Source organism: Balaenoptera acutorostrata, chromosome 3, assembly GCF_949987535.1.
Source record: "Balaenoptera acutorostrata chromosome 3, mBalAcu1.1, whole genome shotgun sequence".
Lineage (NCBI taxonomy): Eukaryota > Metazoa > Chordata > Mammalia > Artiodactyla > Balaenopteridae > Balaenoptera > Balaenoptera acutorostrata.
In genome coordinates, this window is record NC_080066.1 from 94,005,917 (window position 1) to 94,025,864 (window position 19,948).

Genomic DNA, 19,948 nt, shown 5'->3' on the forward strand with positions numbered 1-19,948 from the left:
TTTTAGGACATTTATTTTTCACCAACAAATTCTACCCGCTAATCTCTTTCACACAGATGAATCCCAGACACACATGTTCTCTCTTTATACTATCAAAATGGCCCATGAACATCTAACAACTTGCAGCTCATGATATGTTTAGGGCCTGAATTTGGAGCTGGATATGGGCCTCCTTCCAGAGTCTTTCAATGTCATCCAGGTAACATCTCTGAGGGTCTCTTGAGGCCACTGAAGCAAGAGGCTTAGAAGTTTACCTGGGCTTCTCCAACTGTCAGATCTTCCCCCTCTCCACACCCCCCTCCAGCCTGCCAGACATACCCCTGTCTGGGCCTCCTGGCACAAGAGATAAAACGAGAAAGGGGAACTCCTAGCAGCTGGTCCAAGAGATACCAGAGGGGAAGGAGCAGGAGAGACAAACATGTGCGGAAGCACACAGGTGGAGCAGAAGGAAACTCCACTATTTACAGATTCTTAAGCCAACAAAAGTGCCTTCATCATTTTCTGTCTGGAAGACAGATTCAGAGAGGAAGCTCAGAGCAACAGTTCAAGACAGGCGTTTCCTATAGCCAAGTGGATAAGAGCAGCCTGCAGCCATGGGACAAGGTGAGCCAAGCCTGCTCTCCACAGGGCTTACTGGGCTCTCAGTAGCTCCTCCATCATTACATGTTTTCATTAAAAGAAGCAGGATGGTGGTGGAGGGGATGATGATGTGACCGTGACGGCGAGGTGGTAGTGGGTGCTGATGGTGGTGGAGGTGGTGGCGGTAGGGCTATGGTGGGGGGATAGTAAATGGGCGCTGCTGCTGGTGGAGGGGCTGAGGTGTGGGGGCTGGTAGTGGGTACTGGTGGTACTGGAGGTAATGGTTGTGTGGCTCTGGTGGGGAGGGTAGTAGTCAGTGCTGGCAGCAGTGGAGATGACGGAGGTGGGTTATGGTGGGAAGTGGTGGTGGGTGCTGTGGTGGCGATGGTACTGGGAGCGTGGCTATGGAGTGGCAATAGAGTAGCTTGTTGGTGGTAAATTGGTCATCATCATGATGACGGCGGTAAGATGGTGATGGTGGTTAAACGGATTTATATTCTTTATCCCAGGATCATCCTAACATGGCTCTTCTCACTGGGTTGTGGTACATCAAAGCTAAATGGGAGAGAAGGAAGGTAGGAGCCAGGGAATCCAACTAAAAGGGGCAGAGACAGACACCAAGCAAGGAAACAGGCAGCAGCAGAGAATGCAGAAATCTCAGGGGCCTCTGTTAGCACATTTACATTTACAAGTTCTCGATGTAAAGTGAGAACTGCCTGAGAGGATGTCATGATACTCACAGGCCCCCTCCTTGTAGCGTTTTTCTGGTCTGCATGGTACCACGGGTTTAATGAGCCTTTAGGTGAAAGAGCCACGTGCAATCTCGAGTGAGTTGCTTCTACTCTCTGGGCCTCACTCTTCCCACCTATAAAACAAAACAATTGGGCTCAGTGATTTCAAAACCAGCTCTAAAAATTGTCTGATTCTGTTCTTAGAAAAAAAATGAGTAGGGGTGAGCAAAATTCTGGATTTTATTCATTGCTTCTGGATTGGGACCAGAAAGGGGGGTTGACAATGAGAACAAGCTTCGCTCTTATTAATAATAGTAACAGTCCTACTTAATGGGACTTACTATGTGTCTGACATGGTGCCAAGCATATTATATACACTACCTCATTTGCTTTCCACAACGCTGCAAGGAGGGATGATTGTTCTAAGGAAGAGGAAACTGAGGCTCAGAGTAGTTAAGTTACTTGCCTGAGATGGCACAGCTAGTAAGTGAGTTGAGCCAAAGATTTAAACCCTGGTCTCTGGCTCCAGCGTCTCTGCATTTACTGACGTTGTCATATTTGCCTAGTCTTGGGCTAGTCATATTTCTTTCTTTTCACAATAGGCCTGGGGATCAAGAGCTGCGACTTCCAGGCAGCAAGAAACAATGCAGAGCACCACACCAATGACATCAGCTCCCAGCGCCTCATTGTGAGGAGGGGGCAGCCCTTCACCATCAGCCTGAACTTCTGGGCTCCAATCCGCACATTTTTGCAAACCCTGAAGAAGGTAGTCCTCATTGCACAAACTGGTGAGTGGAGCAGGCCTCGACCTCTTTGGCAGCAGGACTGGGGGTTTCTTTCTCTTGCCCACCAAGGGGCACATGGCTCACACTGCACCTGGGCCTCCAGGAGTCCTGCCCACCGGCAGGGCCTGTGAGAATGAGATAATATCCATAATAAGTAGCATTTATTATGATTCAGAAGTTGCTCAGCTGCATTATCACTAAGGGGTTCCTTTGTTGCATATATAATATCAGTTTTGTAGAAAAGTCTGAATGGGATTTAACCTAGGCTAAATATAAGATTTAATTGCTACTACTTGCTGAATCTGTACTACATGTCAGATATTGAGCCAAGGGCTTTACATGCAATATCTCATTAAAACCTCACATCGGGGGCTTCCCTGGTGGTGCAGTGGTTAAGAATCTTCCTGCCAATGCAGGGGACACGGGGTTTGAGCCCTGGTCCAGGAAGATCCCACATGCCGCGGAGCAACTAAGCCCGTGTGCCACAACTACTGAGCCTGCACTCTACAGCCTGCGGGCCACAATTACTGAGCCTGCGAGCCACAACTACTGAGCCCATGTGCCACAACTACTGAAGCCTGTGCGCTTAGAGCCCACGTTTTGCAACAAGAGAAGCCACCTCAATGAGAAGCCCGCGCACTGCAACAAAGACCCAACGCAGCCAAAAATAAATAAATAAAATAAATAAATGTATTAAAAAAAAAAAACTCACATCGGCCCTATGAGAGAGGTGTTATTACTACACCCATGTTATACACTATGAACTGTTTTCTAGATACAAGTCCATGAGCACTGAGGACCTGTGCTCTCCCATCACCCTTTACTGCCTCCCATTCCTGGATGGGCTGCTTTCATTCTCCTCCTAATCTAATTTTCACTTGCTCCATCTTTGTGATACTTCACTTTGTTACTCTGAGTTGTGGCAAAGGGGTCCAAATGACCAGTTCATCTCTGTGTGACTGCAGGAGAGCAGCCTTCCAAGGCCAACCGGACCCAAGCCACGTTCTCAATTTCCAGTCTGGGGGACCGGAAGTGGTGGAGTGCAATGGTGGAGGAGAGAGATGACCAGTCCTGGACTATCTCTGTGACCACACCCGCAGACGCTGTCATTGGCCACTACTCACTCCTGCTGCAGGTTTCGGGCAGGAAGCAATGCCTGGGCCAGTTCACGCTGCTCTTTAACCCCTGGGGTCGAGGTGAGTTTGGACCTTGGCCAGCCTGGGCTGCAAAGGACTCAAGGCCCCGGAGCTGGGGTGAGACCGCTCCAGGCCTCAGGGCCCAGCTCCCTCTAGGGCAGCACCAGCACTCAGCTCCCGTGGTGCCTGCTCCCTGGATGAATGGCCTCTCAGGCCCAGGGTCCTCTCTTGGGGTCACCTTGGAAGAAGCAGCCCAGGGCTTCCCACTGAGAGCAGAGGCTTGTCTGGTGCTGGCTCAGGCTATTTGGTCACAGGAGCTGAGACTCACTGAGATGACCCTAGGAGAACTACCCTCTATTATAACAGGACAGGGGCCAAGAGCTGGAAAGCGCTTCAGGAAAAGAGGCGACCTGAGGGAGAGGCTTCTCTGTTCCCTCCCTGGGCTCCCAAAGTCTGTCTCCAGGGTGAATCCAGGTTTTGTGGGACCTGAAGTTTATATAACTTGGGGGACCCTCTTTCAGAAAAAACACAGAATTTTGAATTGCTAAGGCTCCTCCCTGGGCTTATAGGGGTCTGTACTGGTGGGGGGCCCAAAGCTTCAGCTTCAACTTCACAGTAAATCTTCCTTTCTGCGCTCTCTGCTTCTCTCCACTTGTTAGTTCTGTCCTTACTACAGACTGCTGGGCTCTCTCCACACTGACCTATCCAAATATCTGCCTGGAGCAACAAATCAAACAGCCAGCCTCCCTAGCTCAGCAGCCTCTGGGTGGACTTCCTGGGGTCAGGTGGCCTCCAGTGGCCACCTCTGGCAAAGCTCAGCTCTAGCTGTTGGGACTGTTTCATCTAGAAAAGACATCAGACATGGCTGACGTGCTCCAAACGGGAGCTAAGAGAACATTTCCTCTTCCTGCCCATTCTGAAGACTGAATCTGTCTTCCCTTTAGAATCTGCCACCCCCCACCTTAAACCTTTGTGTTCCCTGAACGGTTGTTGGGGGGACGGGAAAAGTTTCCTCCTGCTTGCCTGTCCCTGCTACGCCAGACAAGCCTTTTCCTTTCACGGCCTCATTACGAGGCAGGGCTGGGAACAAGGGGAAGTAGAAGAAATCTTACCAGGTTCCTGCAGCCCCTGGACCCCAGTACCTGATACCCTTTCTATATGGTACCTGAATCACAGTCAGCTCCCTATCTCCACTTCTTTTGCCCAGGCTGGGGTTCTGCAGTACCCCCTCTTTCAGGTGGCCCTGTCTCTCCTCAGCTCAGGCCCTTTGCTTCTGCTCCAAGGGGTTTGGCAGGTTGAACAATGGATGGGAACTAGTGTCCATTGAGGTGCCCTTGCCCCATGTGGGTGAGTGTGGATTCAGGGCCCCTTCAGCTGGGGGAGGCCCCATGGCTCTCCATACACTGAAAGACCCTCAAGCCATTTCCCTCCAAAACTGAGGCTTTAGTGTACCCGCCTCGCTGACTCTGAGCCCACAGCCAGAGCTAGACCCTGATGGCCAGAGCAAAGACACAGCAAAGACAGTTCTGGGACAGTGCTTGGTTCAGAGGGAGCTCACAGTCTTGACTCAGTGCCAGGATTCCTGCCTCCATGCCTGGCTTGTAGGGACCTGTGTAGGGAAGGCCTCTCTATGGGGGTGAGGGGGGCGTGGAGGGGGGCAGTGTCTGTCTGGCCAGGAGTGAGTTGTTGGCACTGCTCACCTGGGAGGTAAGAGATTTTCAGAGATTACCTGGGACTCAGTCTCATCTTAGCATACTTGGAGATGGGGCTCTCCTGGATTCAAAAGGAAATTTTACATCCTGTAATGAAAGTCCTATTCATAAGCAGGGACTTTATAAAGGGGGGAGGGGCTCCACCCAAGCAGAGAAGAGGAGGGGCTGCTACTTATGCTCTGAAAATGTACTTCCCAGAGCCTGCAGGGCCTGGGGCCAAACACCTCGGTTTAAAGTGACTTCCAAAGAAGTGATGTCCAGCTGACTTCACAGACAGTACTAAGGATGGAGGGGCAGGGCCCCAGGGCTCCTTGGGCCCATGGTTCTGTGATCTGCTGTCCCAGGTTTTTCAGGGATTCCTGATTTCTAATACGCCATCCTTCTTTTACTTTGAGTACCCTCATCCCAGTTGGATGCCTGGGGGATGGTTTGGAAATCCTCTTCTCTTTCTAGTCCCCAGGAACTAGTCTCCCACCCCCCACTTCACCCCTAGCACCAGGCAGAGGGAGACACTTGGCAAGCAGAGCAGGTCCCTCTGCTGCTCCCAGCTTCCTAGAGTGGGTGATGGCCTCCATAAAGCCCCCACCCTCCTCATGATCCCCAGCCCAACCCTTGGATGGAGACAGCAGGAGAGGCAGCGGGGAGAGACCATAGGAGTCCCAGACGCACTCGGACACCCTGGGTGGAAACTAATGCTCCGGCTACCGCTCCACACAGGCCCACCGCTGCCCCTGACCCTGCTCATCTTCCCTTCGGCTCATGCCTGTCAACACGTTTGATTGGTTTTTCTGAATCACTTTTTTTTTTCGTTTGAACTTGTGAGAGAGACATAACAGGCCCCCTGGGAAGCTCCCTGGGCTGTTGCCAAATTCTCTTGGTTCAGTAGCACTCTGGCTGCAAGTATCTTTGGGAACCAGTAGGCCTTTTAAGGTTGGCTTGTTCCTGTTGGCTGGCTGACCATGAAGGCCACCGTGGCTGATCCAGGGACTCTGACCCCCCTTCCCCACTCTCACCAGAGAGGAGTCTGGATCCCAGTGTGGGGTGAAAAGAGGGGGTTCCTCCTCAGTCCCCATCAGGCCTGGAGCTGAAGAGAAGGCCTGCAGCTGAATCCCACCTGAGCATGGAGGGCAGAGGCCTGGAGGTGGAGGGCAAGCCCAGTATCCCACAGAGCCTCATCCCTGCCTGCTTCTCTCCAGAGGATGCTGTGTTCCTGGCGAATGAAGCTCAACGCAGGGAGTACTTGCTGAACCAGAATGGCCTCATCTTCCTGGGCACGGCTGACTGCATCCAGGCTGAGCCCTGGGACTTTGGCCAGGTACGGGGGCCCCCGGGGAAGCCTGGGGGACAGTGAGTGTCCCATAACCTTCAGTACTCAGGTCAAACAGAGTGGGCAGGTCCAAAATCCCCTGGTCATGAGGCCATTTCTTTATGCAGTTTCAGCCCCGTGGTACCTCTCTTCCCTCAGAGCCACACTAGACCATCCTCCACAGCTTCCAGAGTTATCTTCCTAAAGACGACGCAAATCAAACCTCTGTTAAATCCCCACCATCTACAGGACAAAAAACAAATCCCCTGGCTTGACACACAAGGCTCTTCACAGCCAGGCCACTGCTTTCCTTTCCCCAAGAGCCACCCCATGCTCCAGCCCCTGGCCATCCCTTGAATGTGCAGGCTGAATGTTCCCTCTGCCAGGAATACCTTCCCTCCCTTATCCCCTGGGAAACTCCTACCCATCTTTTAAGGCCCTCTGAAAGCCTCCCCCAGCCCCCAGAGGCAGAGTGACTCTCTCCAGTGTGCTCCCTGGGTTGGCATCTCTCCTAGAGCTCTGGCCGCGTTGCTGAGATCTGTAGCCTAAGCGGCCACATGTCCCCCTCCCTCCTAACCCCGGGCTCCTCAAGAGCAGGAGCTGCCGTCTAACCTGCCCCAACACAGGACTGCCCTGTCAGGGGCAGTGGGAGCAAATGACAGGGAAAATGATAGAAATGAGAGGACTCGACACAGCCCTGGCGCTCAAGAGCTCACACTATCAGGAGTCAGACAGCAGAAGAGGCAAAGGGCTGGAGTGCTGGGCACAGGGACCAGGCAGCCCTGGGGACAGAGGGAAAAGCCAGAACTCCCGAGGGAGCAAGGCAGGAAGGAGTGGCGCCTGAGTCTGGAGAAGGATGAGGGGACGGGGTTGACTTGTGGGAGGAATGCCTGACCTGCACACCCGCCATCATGGCCCTGTGTGGTCCTTATAGTTCGAGGAGGATGTCATCGACCTCAGCCTGGACTTACTGAACGTGGACAAGCGGGTGGAGAAGTGGGGCAACCCCGTGCATGTGGCCCGTGTCTTGGGTGCATTGGTGAGTGAGGACAGGGTCGGGAGGGGGAGGCGATGAGAGGGCAGCCCTCTGACAGAGCTGCCTCACCTCTACGGCCCTGGCAATCTTCAAATCACAAATGGTCCCCTCCTCCCAGGGTGTGGGGGACAGTCCTTGAAGAAGGTTCTGAGCGAGGAGGGGAGGACAGTAGCATCCACAGGGGAGAGAAAAGCACAGGGAGGTGTCATCCCTCAGGACACAAGCCAGCAAGGACTAAAGCTGGCCTGGATTTCCTTGGAGTGCTCCCCCCTCCCTTCCTCCCCACCCCCAGCCCAACCTGGGGGCTTAGGTCCCTGGGAGGAAGGGGGTCAGGTCCATCTTACCCAGTCTTTGCTGCTAAGGTGGTCCAAGGAATTTGTTCTCATTTCTAAATTATTCCCATGAAGGTAGCTTGGTGCTTTCCTGTTGTCCTTAAAAGTTCTCTCACGGGAATAACGTCTTCCGCGTTTCCTCATGTGGCTCCGTCCACCCCTCTGAAGGGCTGGTGAGGGACAGGGCCAGCCTGCGAGGAGGAGGAAGCTTGGGATGCGTGGGCCGCGAGGCCCCAGGTGCAAACACTTACAAGGAATGGGCGCCAGGCAGGCCAAGGAGCAGCGAAGGCGCTCCCCCGAGGGGCAGCCCTCCTGCCGCTCTCGTGTCCTGAGTTTTGTTTTTCACTACGGCCCATGAACCCCTGCTTCCGGAGGACTTGTTAAAAAGGAGGATTCCCAGGAATTCCCTGGCGGTCCAGTGGTTAAGACTCAGTGCCTTCACTGCCCAGGGACACGCAGGTTTAACAAGTTCCAGGTGATTGCCCTGCAGCTGGTCTGTTCCCCGCGCTTGGAGAACTGTGATGAGCCCTCCTTGCCCACCCACATCTCCCCAAACAGCTGCACGTTCTCAAGGAGAAGAGTGTCCTGCCCACCCCGCAGATCCAGACCACCGAGGAAAGGGCCTTGCTGAACAAGCGCCGGGGCAGCGCGCCCATCCTGCGGCAGTGGGTCAAGGGCCGGGGGAGGCCCGTGTACGACGGTCAGGCCTGGGTGTTGGCCGCTGTTGCTTGCACAGGTACAGAGCAGGCTTGCCTGCCGCGCCCAAACGTCCCGTTGGCGACTGCGCAGAGCGTCTGCCCTGCTTCTTGGGTTGCCGCTCCTCCACCCCGCAGCGCTTCCCCGCCTCCATCACACTCATAACTGCTCCTGGTGCGCCGTCCGGCCAAGAAACCAGCCACTTATCCCCAGCGCCTCCCAACCAGCTGCAGCTCCTTTCGCCCCTTCGGCAAAGTTGGGCCCATCTGGCGAGCTCTGCTCCCAAACTCACTTCTCCCCGGAGCTTCCCCCGCCCCTGCCCCAGGAAAGCAAGCCCTGTTGTGTATCCCGTAAGCCTCCCTCCGCTGTGGACTCTGCCTGCTGTGTAACTGGTTTGTTCCTCATTTCTGGGCCTTCATATGGCCTGGATCTGGCTGGTGTCAATTCTAACTTTCCGGTGCCTGTGTCCCTTCTCTTTCCACAATGTCGCCTGGCATTTAAGATAGTGAAAGTGTCCGGTGTCCAGAGGAGACCCTGAAAACGCTAGCCGTATACCCTGCCCCCCACATCCCAGGCCTCTCTGGTGCCCTGACCCCCTGCCCCCTTCTGTGCAGTGCTGCGAGGCCTGGGGATCCCTGCCCGCGTCGTTACCACGTTCACCTCAGCCCAGGGCACTGGCGGGGGCCTGCTGGTAGATGAGTACTACAATGAGGAGGGGCTGCAGAATGGAGAAGGCCACAGAGGCAGAATCTGGTGAGAAGCCCGAAGGGGATGAGGTCCCAGACCTGGAAGGGCTCCAAGCCCGCGGGGTGTCACCCATGGGAACCCCCCACCCCCAAGTGGCCCTGCTGAGAGTAGGCCTTCAAGACTCTTGAAGGCAGGATGCTGATGGTCAGGGTGAGTTGTGGAGTGCACGCCTCTTCCCAGGAGTGATGCAACCACTTTTATGCAGCATCCGCCTATCCCTCTAGTAACAGCTCTGTCATTTCTAGGACCGCTTCGGGACTCTTTTTTTCCCCACTTGAATTGTTTCCTTTGCTACCTTCAGGATCTTCCAGACTTCCACGGAGTGCTGGATGGCCCGGCCTGCTCTGCCCCAGGGTTATGACGGATGGCAGATTCTGTACCCAAGTGCTCCTAATGGAGGTGGAGGTAAAGCCTGGGCATGGGCCCAGGACTGCCCTGGGCTGCACAGAGCTGCATGAGGACAAGGAGTCCTTCGGAGAGGAAACAGGGGCAGCAGGTGGTCCAAAGGGGGTCTGCATCCCCTAAAACAGGAGAAGCGCCAGGAATGATAGTGACCAGCAGAATGCTGACCTGATGCCCGCAGGCTCAAGGGAACAAAGACGTTAGCCATCTTGGCCCCAAGGTCTCAGGGAGACTAGCCCCCCTCAGAGCAACAGGTGAGGGAGCTGAGTCTCATGGAAGGGCAGAGGGTCTTAAGACAGCTTGTAGAGTGGGACTTCTGGGGTTCTGGATGTGGATGAAGAGGATATCAGGATAGGCTCAAGCTCAGAAAAGGAATCTTCAGGAGTTATCAAAGGATGGCTCTTCCTTTCCCAGGAACAGAACTGTCACAGAGCCTGGCACATAGGAAGTGCTCAGCAAAGGCAACCTATTCCTATCATGTCTGTAGTCAAGCTGGCTTAGGAACTCCCGTGTACTCTGTACCTCTGAGGTTATTACCCATCCAGTTTCTGAGAGGGCTTCTGCCATAGGCCATGACCAAAGAGTGTTGTCAGTAAATAGTGAGTTTCACCTCAGCAGTACCCTCTCAGAAACCCTGCCTAGTGCCCACCTCTGACCTTGATCCCAGGGGAGGGACATAGTGCCCACCTCTGACCTTGATCCCAGGGGAGGGACAACAGGGCATAGGATGGGGACTGCTGTCGTGCAGCTCTGACCCAAGCTGAGGTCTGGGCGTGGTTCCTCTCGCTCATCGACTTTTCTCTCCCCCAGTCCTGGAGGTCTGTGATCTGGTCCCAGTCAAAGCGGTCAAGGAGGGGACGCTGGGGCTGACCCCTGCAGTATCAGACATTTTTGCCTCGATAAATGCCTCGTGTGTGGTCTGGAAGTGCCATGAGGATGGGACACTGGAGCTGACCGACTCCAACACTAAGTATGTTGGCAACAGCATCAGCACCAAGGGTGTGGATTGTGACCGCCGTGAGGACATCACGCAGAACTACAAGTATCCTGAAGGTACTGGGCAGAGGGGGGCCCCGCAACAGCAACAGGAGGCAGAGCGTGCGCCAGGCACACGCAGGCCAAAGAGAGGGCCTTTCCCCACCATCTGAAACAGGATTTCTCAGCCCTGTTTGACATCATTCACACTTTGGACTGGCTAACTTCCTTGTGGAGGGCTGTGCACCATAGGACATTCAGCAGCATTCCTGGCCTCTATCCACTGGATGCCAGCCCCTCCTCAACCACTGCCACCAGTTGTGACAACCAGAAACGTCTCCCAACATTTCCAGATGTCCCCTGGGGGCACAACTGCCCCCAGTTAAGAACCACTGCTATACAACAGCACAGTTAATAGCAAGTCCAGCTGCCAAGAGATGTTCTCTCTCTTCTGCTCTCCTTCAACACCCCTCCAACCTGATTTGGAGCCCACCACTGCACTGTCCACCCATTTATCCAAACAAGAAGGCTTGCACTGTCCTTGAGTCTCCCCCATCACCACCCCACTGTACTCTCACACCCATCTCCTCATCTCCTTCCCCATTGCCTGTAGGTCATCCAGGGCCTCATCATCTCTCGTCTAAAGTATTGCAGCAGCCTCCTAACTAGACCCCCGCCTCCAGTCTCCCCATCATTATTCCATTTTCAACTTACAGTTTCCGGAATGAGCTTCCCAACACACAAATATAATTATGTTACAGAATATTCCTGTTCCAGAATATTCCATGGCCTCCATTGCCCTTGGAATAAGTCCAAACTTCTTCACTTAGGAAGATTCAAGTCCCTGCAACTTGTACAAAAACTAGCTCTTTCACCGTTCAAGGGGCAAATTCACAGCACTTGAAGAACTTGATCTGTGAGTGGCTTGGAAGAGATACACTGTATCTGTGGTGGGTCTAACACAGATCTTTTTTTAGCTAAATACGGACCTGGAGGTTTGCAAAGCCCTTGTGGCTTTGACATTTGAGCAGCAGCAGGGGAAATGAACCTTAATCCTGGGCTGCTATTAGAAGGGTCTACACCTGCTGGGTAAGAGGCCTGCTTTGTTTATTCCATTCTTCAGGATCTCTTCAAGAAAAAGAGGTGCTGGAGAAGGTCCAGGAAAACAGAATGAAACATGGGAAAGACGATGGCATCCATCCTCCCAGTCTCGAGACTGATGATCCTCTACATTTCTTCTTGGAAGCACCCAGCTCCCTAGCCCTGGGAGGGGATGCCCGGTTCTCTGTGAACTTGTTAAACCCTAGTGACCATGACAAAGAAGTGCAGCTGGCCGTTGGGCTGCAGGCAGTGTACTACAATGGTGTCCTTGCTGCCAAGCTCTGGACGAAGAAGCTTGTCCTTACACTCAGTGCCAACTCAGGTAACTCTCTACGGCCCCCCCTCCCCAGACACTCCACACACCCAGCTCCCACCCTGGGCAGGCAGCAGCCTTATAGCACCCCCTGCAGATCTGAAGAGACAGCATCTAGCCCCTGGTGTGCCCTCTCTCTCTTTTTCTCTCTCTCTCTTTCTCATTCAACACATATTTATTGAGCTTCACACAGGGGAAAAACCCCACAATTCTGATTGCAGTTATATAAGCAAACAGACAGTGTAAGAAGCAGTGTAAGAAGTGTTTGATAAGGTAAACAGAGCACAATGGCGGGTTAGCGTCTTACCCAGGCTGGAGCAGGCTGCCCCCGGGTAAATCGGGCTGCCCTCGGTCTTGAAGGTTGAGTAGGACAGTGTCAGACAGAAAAGTGGGTCATGGGCATTCCAGGAAGAAGGGACATATGCTCAGGTTCTTCCTCCTCCTTCAGATTCTTATTTAATTGATTTGGGATGGGATCCAGGCACTGGTATTTATTCAGAGCTCCCTGGGTTATTCTAGGGTTGAAATTCCCTGGACTACAGCAGTTGTTCTCCAACTTTGCTGCCTATCAGAACCACCTGGGGGAAGTTTGATGCTCAGCCTGCACCCCAGACCAATTAAGTCAGAAACTCTATGGTTTGGCCCAAACATCAAAAAAAATTTAAAGTCCTTGGGTGATTCCGATGTGTAGGCAAAGAGAATCAGTGGAATAGTGCTTGTCTACATGATTGCAGCAGCCTCCTGACCGGTCCCCCTGCCTCCACTCCCTCCACCCTGTTCCCTTCCCAAGGGAGGGAGGGATGGAGTGGGGGAGTGGTGTGAGAGCTGGACAAGGCCAGATCATGAAAGGGCCTGTAGATCCTGCTGAGGAGTTTGGGTTTTGTTCTCTGGGCAGTGGGGAGCTGGTGGCAGGTTTTAACCAGGGGAGTCAATGTGATCAGAAATTCATTTTAAAAAAAGAACTTTGGGCAGAATGGAATGGAAGGGGTCGTATTAGAGTCCTGGTTCTCAACCTTGGCTGCACGTTGAATCCCCTGGGGAATTTTAAAAATACTGATGCTTGGGCCTCACCGTCAGAGTCTGTTATAGTTGATTTGGGGTGTGGCCTGGCACTGGGATTGTTTTATAAAGCTTCCCATATGATTCTAATGTACATCCAATGTCGACAACCACTGGATTAGAGGTTGGAAGGTTTTGTAATAATCAAGCCAAGAAATGAAGGCCAAACTAAACTAGCAGCACTTTTCAAATGAAGTCATATTGAAGAGGTGGGCTAGATTGAACTCGTGTATGTGGGGAGAGGGTGCTTCCAGTTTGGGTGAGCCTCTAGAATAGGGCAAATGGGGAAGAGCAGGTTTGGGGAGAAAGATGTTAAGTTCTGTTTGTGGCATGTTGGATTTGAAAGCCCGTAAGACATCCAAGCTGTGACGGCCAGTAGGCAGCTGGAAACCTAAACCTGGTATGTAAGATAAAGGCCTGGATGGGGGTGAGGGGAGTGGGAGAGGACTGTGAGAAGACGAGAGGGTGAGGAGGAAACCCAGGCAGCACCAGCATGTTGGGGTGCAGGGGGCAGTCAGGGAAAGAGCAGAGTGAGAGACTGAGAAGTGAAAGAGAGGATGGGGGCACGAAGCAAGGTCAGCAGAGAGGCCATGAGAGGTCAGGGCTGAAAAGCATCCACTGACAGAGTGGTCTGACAGAGAAGCAATGGCAAAGACCAGGTTCCTGGGGCTTAAACAGATTGAGAGTTGAGGAAGTGAGACAAGGTGTGCGGTCCTTCCTGGAAGAATGGATGGAAAAAGAAGGGAGACCGGCTGGTAGTCAGCCAGGGACACTGGGGAGGAGGGTATTCTTTGTTTTCTTTTAAGATGAGAAACAGCAGAATCCGCTTACAGGCTGAGGAAGAATCAGCAGAGAGAAAGAGATGGAAACCTCAGGAGAGATGGGTTATAATTGATGGTGCAACCCTTGGGGAAATGACAGGCAACTAGAATAATTATAGCTCACATTTATCGAGCACTTATTTTTGGCAAACATGGTGTTAAGTGTTCTATATGCATCATCTCATTTATCCTCATAACGACCTTATGAGGCAGGCACCATTGTTATCCCACTTTACAGATGAGGAGACCGAGACACAGAGGGTTAAATAATTTACCCAAAGTTACACAGCTAAGCAGTGGTGGGGTCAGGGTGGGGCACTGATTTAAAAAGCAAAGGACTGGACTTGGGCAGGGGGGATGCCTGACCCTCCGGGGGGCTGGGGGGGCTTAACAGCAGGGGTAGATGTCTATGTCTGTAGGTTGGGAATGAGAACATGAGCTCGAGAGGTTTCCTCAAGGACGAAGGATGGCTTCATTTTCTCTGCAAAAGGGAAAGAGCAGAAGCAGAGAAGGGGAGGGGACTAAGCATACATATATTCAGCCACGGCTGGGTGGCAGGTCTGAGACCAGCACTTAATGACTGTCTCGTGAACCACAAGCCGTCCCGCCAGGTAGGCGATATTATTAGACAAGGAAACAGGCTCCAAGAGCTTCACTTGTTCTAGTTCACAGGGGCCCTTTCCCCAGCCCTGTGGAGGTGGTCCATCAAGAGTGTTAGTGGCGGCGGTGATGGTGGTCATGGGTGGGTTCTTGACTGAGTTCAATTCTGAAATTGCTGAGAGGAATGAGGCATCTTTCTGGCTTGTGAGGTCCCGACTCCTTTGCGTTGTGTGTGAAACTACTGCTTGTTTCCAGGGCGCATGCACTCACCCCTGGGCATTGACTCCACCTGTCATATGTTTCAGCTGAGAAAATCTCCACCTTCCTGTCCTTCTCCAATTTTAAACAAAACCCGCCAGAGAATAGTTTCCTCAGACTCACCGCTATGGCAACACACTGCAGCCCTACCTGCTTTGCTCAGCAAGACATCGCCATTTGCAGACCACACCTTGCCATCGAGGTAGGCACCAGTCCTTCCCCATATCACTGGCGTTTGCCGCTACTCAGGTCCCCGTTTCAGAAGGCACCGAGCCCCTCAAGCTTCAGAGCAGGTGACCGTGCTGAAGAACTACCAGGAAACACTGGGTTGAGAGCTCCTTCTCTCGAAAGAGATGGTTTCTTATACATGCTATTAAGGTTTAAATCTTCCAACTTTAGTTCAGATTAAGTAAAGTTTTCTAAAATTGGGGTCTTCCCAGTTGCTGCCTCCATACTTACAGAGATAATAACAGCCTATGTTTATTTAGCACTTTGTACATGTGCCAATGTATTTTCACCTCTTTTACTTCTTATAATACAAAAGCCCCGGGAGGTGGAATTGTTCCCATTGTTCAGAGGAGGAAACAGTCCCAGAGAGCATCATGCCCACAATCACTAAAACAGGACATTTTAGAGGCTTAGGGCTCTTGGTCCAGTCCTCTTTCCACATGTCTACCCAGACCAAAACGAATGTGACCTGGTCTCTGCCCTGGAGGAGGTTATCACAGTTGGGCAAGGGAGACACAACGTGCGGTCTTTTATGTCAGAGCTTTAGGAAAAGTACAAAATTGCTCTGGGACAAGTGAAGTAAAGGGGATTAATTCCAGCTGGTGGGTTTGGGGAAGACTTCATGGAGGATGTGGCATTTGTGTTGGGCCTTGAGAAATGCGTAAGCTTTCAGTGCAGAGGTGGGGGAAGGCCGTTGCAGACAGAAGGCTGTGTAAAGAGGCCCAAAGGAGGGGAGCCTGAGGGGTGCTTTGAGGCTGCGAAAGTGCCCAAAGAGACTGGGGTGTCTTGCAGTCAGGGGAGGAACAAATGAGCCTGCGGGTAGATTGGGGGCAGATCAGGAAGGGTTCTGAATGCCAACCAAAGCTGGATTCTGAGGACAATGGGAAACCCTCCAAGGTTTCTAAGTGAGGGAAAGGCACCATCAGAGGTTGTCAGTGATGGGTCAAGGGTGAGAGTAAATGCAGGAAGAGCAGGTAGAGGGGTGGAGGAGTCAGCTGTGGAGTTTGGGTGAGGATGGCAGAGCTAGGAGAGTAACTGAGGAGGCTTCAGGGAGGGTGGCCAGGAGGGGAAGGAGTGACTGCATCTCCCACAGATGCCAGAGACAGCGGAGCGGCATCAGCCCCTCACGGCCTCAGTCAGCGTCCATAACTCCTTAGATGCTCCCATGAAGGGCTGTGTGATCTCCATCTTCGGAAGGGGACTCATTCACAGAGAGAAGAGCTACAGGTAAGAGACTGCAAGCTTCTCAACCCACAAAAACATCTCAACTGGTCAGAAAGGCAGGAACCCAAGATCGATGACTGTCTTTTTGCTTTGTCTATGGAGACAGAGCAAATACCTGCCAGAGTTGAACTAAAGGATTAGGGCCTCTCTCATCCTGGGGCCACCAATGTGGGTACAGGAGTGACGGAGGAGGCTCTGTGCCTCTCGGGCACCTGACGCTGGCCGCGGCCCTGGTCACACAGGGAGAGCCTGGGTATTGCTGGTGGATGCAGGCGAGGGGGTTAGGGCTGGGGGGGAGGGAACGCCACAGGGAGGGTAGGCTGCCTCTCAGTGAAGCCAGAGAGCTGCATCCTACTAGTGACACCACAATACAGAATTTTGTTTATTTACGCATTCTCTTTTACTCCTATTCCCTACCCTCATTCCCACTACCACTCTTCATATCCTTTTTTTAGTATGTAAAAAATGAGTACTGCTGCTTCATGAGTACTGTTTTTTTAACTTACGTAAATGGTGTTACGTCTAATTCTTTTTCTTACTTTTCACTCAACTATGTCTTCACGATTCATCCACACGTCAAGTCCATTGCTTCTGCTGCATATTACTCCATCGTGTACACCCCCCACTTCCTACCACACCACTCCACAGCAACTCCAACTCTCGGACACAACAAATATACGTCCCCTTACATACTCGCTTGAAAATTTGTGGGAGGTGGGAGGAAATACGCGCAGGAATGGAGTTGCTGAGACATAGGATATGACCTGGTTTGACCACGTGCTATCAGATTGGCTTGCATAATGACTCCAAGAGTCTACAACTCCCTCCAGCAGTACTTGACAGTTTCTATCTTCCTGCCATTCCTCCACTCTTGGCAATACCCAGCTTTCTCTTTTTTTCCAGTCTAACAGGATAAGGTAATATCTCATTATTGTTTTAATTTACAACTCTTCATATGTTTATTAGCCTTTTCCATTTCCTCCTCTGTAGTTTTTTAACTTTGCCCACCTTTCTTTTGGTGTTCCTGCCTTTTGTCCTTGATTTGTGTGTGTGCATGTGTGTGTGTGTATATACACAAACCCTGTATAGTCTAGATTAGTGCCTTGTTGGTTTTAGATGTTATATCTTTGTTCATTATTGCTCCTTCTCTCATGATGTCCACGGCATCCTCTGCTGAATACATACATACAGTTTAGAGTTCACAATGCCTACTCCTACCACCCCTGAGGTCCCTGACAGGTTGTCTGGTTGTTGAGCCACTGCCTCAGCCTCAAGAAACTCAGTGGATCAGTCTTGCCCGTAAGTTGAGAGGAGGGACTACCAACATTTAACGAGACTTGTGTGTTCTCCCAGCTCAACTGTGGGGCAAAGCTCCTCAAAAAAATCTGCACCATTCCCTCAGTCAACATAAGAAGGTCCACAGGCAGACCAGAAGGTTGCTGATAGGGCTCCAAAACACCACCTGTTGACATACTCTCATCTCAATATGCCCACTGGACCCACTGCAGTTAGCAACGAGAGTTCCAAAACAGCCTTCCCCAACATACTATTACTAAGAACGGGACCAGACTGAAGTCACAGGTGATAAAAGAAACAACAGATGCAGCTTGGAAGCCCTTAGAATAGGAGGTTTCTCTTCTCAAACATACAACTGCTCACCATAGGAGGCTCCTGCCTTCCATCCCCTTCAAACCTCCTCTGTTTCAACAGCAAGGTACTTGGATGTTTATTTCTTCAGAGTCCACCTCTTTAAGCAGGTAAGGATCAGAGTCACTGGGACCAGCAAAGCAGTGACCCTGGGACAGAACTAGCAGCTGCCTTTTCCTTTATTTCAGATTAAGTTCGGTGCAGTCCAGAAACACCTTGCGCACCCAACTCGAGTTCACACCAATGCGGGTGGGGCTCCAGAGGCTCACTGTGGAAATGGACTGCGACATGTTCCAGAACCTAACCAACTTCAGAAGTGTCACTGTGGTAGCCCCTGGAACTCCGGCTTAAACTTCCAGCTCCAGCATCACTCTCCCCAACCACCCCTTGAATCTACAATCTAACACTGAACGTGCTGGGAAGAGAAACTCTGCTTATCAGACGAGTGGATCTCTGTTCAGGTTGAGCAGAAGAGTGACCCAGAACAAAACCAGACTCCCAGAAATCAACAGAAAAGACATTCATTCATTTCTGTCACCCCAGCTCAAGGCACCCATGAAGACTAGTTGTCTTAGAACGCAAACTACTGGGCTTGAGGAATAAAAAGGAGCCTTTGTAAAGGTACTCAGATAAGTAAATTCAGATTTTTTGAGTCCAGGGTTCTTCATAACCATTTACTGTTCACTAATACATACATTAATTTATAAAGGAAAAGAACCTAACAAATCATTCTTGTATTTCTGATGAAATGGGACAATATTAGCTAAAAATATGATTTTTAGGTAATCCTAAGATTACACTGACCAGTGCCATCCCTGACCATTATCCTTAAAGATCCAAAGATGACTGAAGAAAGTTATAAAACACACAGCATGAGACCTGAGCACAGAATGATCTTCTAGATTCAGCTACAGATAAGTCCTTATTAAATATTATTAAATATTAAATATCCCACAATTAAGTTTGATGTTAATAACATAAATTTGATCCAGTAGAGAAATACACAATTATTAAGTATAAAGAAAATAGGACCTATTAAAAAAAAAAAAGAAAATAGGACCTATAAAGAAAGATAAAAGAACTGGACTCCTTTTGTACAAAGTTACAAGTTTTTTTGTTTGCTTACATTTTGTTGCTTTGATACTCTTTTTTAGTTCCTTTTCCTTGTAACACTTTTTAAAAGTACAGAATGGCACTTTATAAAAGTAAATTAAAACTCTTAAAAAAATAAAATAAAAAACTCTTGACTCAAGGAATTTCGACCCCAAGTACACACTAGTCTCTCAAAAGAATGGCTGCTGGACTTGGAGGGTACTATGCTAAGTGAAATAAGTCAGAGAACTATAAATACTGTATGATATCACTTATATGTGGAATCTAAAAAATACAACAAACTAGTGAAGATAACAAAGAAGGGGTGGTGGGAATTAAAAAAAAGGACAGCTACTGTTGCTGATTATACCTAAAGAGACCATGGGGACATCAGAAGGGCAGATGTGATGAAGTACATCTATACAAGACAAAGGACCAGCAATAGAAGTGTGGAGACCTGTAGTACATACATTAAGGCCTAAGTCAGGTCACCAGAATATACATCACTGTATACCTTGCTTTCTAAGATATGACCTTCCAGGTTTACGTTGCTTTCCAAGATGTGATCTTCCAGACTGATGCAAAAATATAATTAACTGGCGATGGTTTTGCAAAAGGATTAACTGAAGAGGCCCTTAATATTATGTAAACTCTCTTATACATTTAAAATTTTTTGATTTGTAAAAATTTTGTACTTACATTTGGGGATACGTAATACAAAACAGAGAACAACAATACAAGTATGTATAAGGAAAACAACCCTGTTCGATAAGGTGAACAAACCTAACAACTGAGCTTGTTAACCTAAAAAATAAAACAGCCAGTTATTTTACCAGCAAGATGGGTTTATTCAGGAATAACAAAGAACCGCAATTCGGGTCAAACAGGCTATAGTAAAAGCCATAGGCAAGTCCCACAAACAGAGGAAAAAGGAGGAAGCCGGGAGTTGTTCTGAACAAAATTCCATGGAGGAAAGCAAGAGTTCAGGGGGATGAGGGGTTCTCACTGGCTTAGTAGCTGGGGTAGTCAGTTTCCCCTAGGAGAGGCAGTGTACATCATTCCTGTCCGTAACTGACAGTCCTTCCTGTTCGTAACTGACAGTCCTTCCTGACCTAGAGTGGTACTGCATGAGAGCTGCCCCGCCCCCGCCCCTTCTGGCCTCTCAACT

At 50.7% G+C, this 19,948-nt stretch overlaps 1 protein-coding gene across 1 annotated transcript; it reads left to right on the top strand.

Moving 5' to 3' along the window:
* Positions 1-593: 593 nt before the first annotated feature.
* Positions 594-18,039, top strand: EPB42 (erythrocyte membrane protein band 4.2). The gene is made up of 13 exons (XM_007173584.2): positions 594-603; positions 1,913-2,098; positions 3,061-3,291; positions 6,140-6,258; positions 7,184-7,288; positions 8,176-8,353; positions 8,928-9,066; positions 9,362-9,465; positions 10,273-10,515; positions 11,561-11,860; positions 14,637-14,791; positions 15,911-16,044; positions 17,877-18,039. The coding sequence occupies exons 1-13, from the start codon at positions 594-596 to the stop codon at positions 18,037-18,039; spliced, it is 2,067 nt and encodes a 688-aa protein (XP_007173646.1).
* Positions 18,040-19,948: the final 1,909 nt, after the last annotated feature.

Bases quoted from the DNA above. Each gene is read 5' to 3' on its own strand.
- EPB42 (XM_007173584.2), top strand. The intron at 2,099-3,060 runs GTGAGTGGAGCA...GTGTGACTGCAG, and splicing joins AGTCCTCATTGCACAAACTG to GAGAGCAGCCTTCCAAGGCC. The intron at 10,516-11,560 runs GTACTGGGCAGA...TCCATTCTTCAG, and splicing joins GAACTACAAGTATCCTGAAG to GATCTCTTCAAGAAAAAGAG.